The sequence below is a fragment of the Myotis davidii genome, unplaced genomic scaffold, assembly GCF_000327345.1.
Source record: "Myotis davidii unplaced genomic scaffold, ASM32734v1 scaffold960, whole genome shotgun sequence".
Lineage (NCBI taxonomy): Eukaryota > Metazoa > Chordata > Mammalia > Chiroptera > Vespertilionidae > Myotis > Myotis davidii.
Window position 1 is genome coordinate 2,525,438 of NW_006293003.1, and position 4,371 is coordinate 2,529,808.

General features: G+C 55.0%; 1 protein-coding gene across 1 annotated transcript in view; it reads right to left on the bottom strand.

Annotated features, from left to right (window-relative positions):
* The window catches only part of EVC2 (Ellis van Creveld syndrome 2), a 42,031-nt gene that overhangs the window by 23,483 nt on the left and 14,177 nt on the right, over positions 1–4,371 (bottom strand). The window contains exon 8 of the mRNA XM_015565799.1: positions 1,137–1,461. Within this exon, the coding sequence (XP_015421285.1) occupies positions 1,137–1,461 (325 nt within the window). The remainder of the gene's footprint in view (positions 1–1,136; positions 1,462–4,371) is intronic.

Genomic DNA, 4,371 nt, shown 5'->3' on the forward strand with positions numbered 1-4,371 from the left:
GACACTGACTCAGAACCTAGCAAGAGAACATGGACACAGAACCTGGCTGGAGATCCAAACCAGAACTTCGCTGGAGATCCTAGACAGAACTTGGCTGGAGATCCTGGCTAGAGGAACCTGGCTATGATGATCACCCGAAGGCTGCCTCCGTGTCATTCCTTCTTCGCCGACTCCGTCCACACCTTTGGGGATCCCTGGACCCCAGCAGGAGCAGAGCCGGAATGTTCTAGAACTGGAGGCCCAGTCTGTCTGACTCCCGAGTCTGTGCTGGAGAGAGCTGTGCTCTAGCGACTGCAGTTGAGGGACACACGTGCACACCGGCATTGCGACCTTGCTATGGACGCAACCTCCTGGGAATGAAGCCTTTCTATTCCCCTGGTCCCCCCACGGCACCGTGGACATGACTCTACCATAACATAGTGAACGATGTCACATTTTTATATGTAATGATCCTTCTTAAACTACAGACTTCTTTAATGCAAAACCCATGTCTCATTGTTCTCTGTACCTTCATGGCCTACCCCAATGCCTGAAGACAGTAAGAGATTAATAAATGCTTTCTAAATGAATTCTGGATGGATGGATGGGTGGTGGGTGGATAAGCATGTGGATGTGTAGACAGACAGATGGACAGATGGATGGGTGGATGGATGAATGAATGGATGGTGGGTGCCTACATGGACACACGGTGGGTAGATAAATGGATGGGGAGATGGATGCATGTGGAGATGGACAGGAAGATAGATAAATGAATGGATGTGTAGACAATGATGGATGGATGGATGGATGTGGGATGAATAAGTGGAAGGGTGGGTAGATGGATAGACGGGTAGGTGGATAGATAAATGGGTAGATAAATGGATGGATGATTAATGGATGAATGAATAGATGATGAATGATGGATGGGTGGATGGACGGATGGATGAACAGATGGGTGACAGATGGATAGATGAAGAATGGACAAATAAATGGATGGATGGATGGATGGATGGATGGATGGATGGACGGATGGACGGGTGGATGGATGGATGGATGGGTGGATGAATGGGTGGATGAATGGGTGGGTAGGTTGCTGGCTGGATGAATGGATAAATGATGATTCCCCAAGAGGAAGGAGAGAGGCAGAGCTGCCTTACCCTCTCGCTAACATGCTTCAGCAGTTCTTCCGCCTCCTCCATCGTCGCTGCCTCCCTCTGGAACTGGTTTTCCATCTTTTTCCTTGTTTCCAGGTCACATTCGGCCGCCAGAGCCACCATCTTGCGATCATACTCCTCTTGTATTTCTTTCTCCAGCATCAGAAACTGCTTTTTGAAAGCGGCGCCCATCCTCCTCTCCGCCTGAGGGGCGAGGTGGCCCCCGCTGCTCAGATCTCTCAGCAGAAGGGCGATGACGTCCTTGCTGATTTGGGTCCGACAAGCCTCCAGATCTGAGTCGGCCCGATTCAGGGTTGCAATCTCCAACCTGGGAGACACACAGGTCGGGAGAGTTCATTACCTAACGTCCGGCAGAACCAGAGGCCCTGGTGGGGAAAGCTCTGCGGTTTCCAGTTATCTGTAGGTCAGGCCATAGTCAAGTTTAGTGCTCATAGACTACACCCAAAGTATTCAGAATTTAAATCCTCCTCCTCCTCCTCCCTCCCTCTGCCCCATCCAGTGACTGAACACCGGTGGCTGAGTAGCATATTCTTTTTTTAAAAATGTTTTTTATTTATTTTACAGAGAGAGGAAGGGAGAGGGAGAGAGAGAAGCATCGAACAGCTGCCTCCTGCACACCCCCTACGGGGACTGAGACCACAACCCGGACATATGCCCTGACCAGGAACTGACCCCAGTGTGGGATGTGAGGAGACAGCGATCAATGATTCTCTCTCATCATTGATGTTTCTCTCTCTCTCCCTCTCCCTTTCTCTCTGAAATCAATAAAAACATTTTTTTAAAAAGAGAGAAAAGGACATCCGCGTTCTTTTTCATATTTAGTTCATATAAAAATTAATCACATTTTCACCAAATGGCAAGCAAGGTGTCAGAGCAGAAATCGGACAGGATGTGAAGCTCGGGGCAGTAAATCTCTCCTGAAGGTGAACTGTGAGCGAGGCGTCGTTAATCAGGGCGGTGGAGGAGAATTAACTCCGAAGGGAAGTGAAAGGACCTTGGCCACATTTTACAGCACACATCCCGCACCCACGAGTCAGCTCTGCGTGTATTAGACCCACAAAAGCCATCTGGGTGGCAGTGAGCGTGAGGTTTGCCTCCAGGGGCCGTCTCCATGGAGACAACCTGCAGCGAGGCCCCAGGTGGGGGCCGTAAATCGTATTTACATGCTGTCCTGTGAGGGGCTGGACAGTGGAAATTCCCCCTGATATCTTCACTGTCACAACTGTAACAGAGGAGAAATAGTTACTGTATGTGAGCAGAACACCTCCTCCCCGGCACCGTGCACAGCACCAGGCACTCGGCGGGAGCTCAGTCCACCCTTGCTGAGAGAAGACAGGTGTTCATTGGACACAGGACTCCTCCACGAAGCCTTCCCTTGCTGGGAAGATGACAGTGCGGGTTGCCATGGGAACCAGAGGCATCACAGCTGCTCTGCTCTGGAGCGGTCCTCTTCTGTCCCCCATAAAAATCCCTCCCTGGCTGGTCAGACACACAGGAACCCCACACCCTGCAGGGAAGCCAGCGGCGAGCGAGGCCCAGATGTGAGGAAGGGCTGCTGCCCACCTTCGCTGGGCAGCGGAGCAAGGACGCTGTGTCGGCTGTCTGGTGGTCTAGGCCCGTGGTCGGCAAACTGCGGCTCGCGAGCCACATGCGGCTCTTTGGCCCCTTGAGTGTGGCTCTTCCTAAGCCTTAGGAGCACCCTAATTAAGTTAATAACAATGTACCTACCTATATAGTTTAAGTTTAAAAAATTTGGCTCTCAAAAGAAATTTCAATTGTGTACTGTTGATATTTGGCTCTGTTGACTAATGAGCTTGCCGACCACTGGTCTAGGTGAACCCTGACGTCGATCCTCCAGAAAACTAGCAACGACCTAGACACCTGTCATCCATCTGATGGTCACACCGCTCCACCTCTGCTCCCCCACGGCGATGCACCTTCTAACAGCAGCCCCCACCTACTGTCGCCGTCACTGTTCCCACCGCCTGTCCCTGCCTCCCCCACACCTGCTCTGGTCACCCAGAGCGTCCCCGTCATGAAAATCAAGGCATTCCTCCGGCCTCAGGTGACTCACCTCCAGCAACGTCAGGCATAGCTGCCCACCCCTTCCTCTGGACCCCCTTCTCTCGCCTTCCTGACTTCCCCGCCCTCCCGGGTCCCCGACTTCTAAATGTGGGAACTCCTTAGGGCCCCGTCCCGGTCCCTCTCCTCTCTGTCCTCTCTCGGAGGTTCCTCCCCCAATCCCATCTGCAGCCCAGGACTCTCTGAGAACAGACCCACACGACTGCCCGCTGACACCTCCATTCGGGGTCTCCCAGGCATCGCCACCTAAAGCCCAACAAGAGTGGTCCCCCCGCGCTCCCAGCTGCTCGGCCTGAAACTCAGGGTCAGCCTGCCGGCTCCCGAACCCGCTCCCAACCATCGGCAGGTCCTGCTGACTCCCGCGAACGCCTCGATTCCACCGACACATGAGCCCGTAGATGGACGCCAGACAGGCCTACATCCTGGGGGATCCTCGGGGAGGACGGCATCACTCCACGACGAGCGAGGGGCGAGGGAGCAGCCGAGGGATGGACAGTCGCGGGGAAGCGCCGTGTGTGGGTGGCAGAACGCACCCGCTTCCCCCGTGAGGGTGTCCCAGACACAGCGGAAGTCCTCGGGGGAGCGCTGGGCCACCTGTGAGGCCGCACCACACCTGGGACATGCTGGGTTATCTTCCGGTTTGAGAAACCTCAAAGTGTCTCGCAACCTTCGCTGTCAAAGTCACCGGACAGTGACTGTCCATCACGGCCATCACTGTGGGTGGCTCCCACCCCACAGGCTCCTACTGTGCGCCAGGCACCGTCCGCGGCATTGGAGACACATCGGAGACCCGTCCTTGTGAACTGACTGCCTGGGCGGGCAGCCACATTACAATGATGTCACAAAAACACACAAGCAGGCTGGGTGCCCTGGACAGCCTGTGCGACTGGTTTTTAGGATAAAGACCGGAGGCGGAGCTGCTCCAGGGAACACCGCGCACTGGCTGTGCGACCCTCCAGCCCCCTCCCCAGGCTCCAGGTAACACTGCGCACTGGCTATGGGACCCTCCAGCCCCCTCCCCAGGCTCCAGGTAACGCGCACTGGCTGGGCGACCCTCCAGCCCCCTCCCCAGGCTCCAGGTAACACTGCGCACTGGCTATGGGACCCTCCAGCCCCCTCCCCAGGCTCCAGGTAA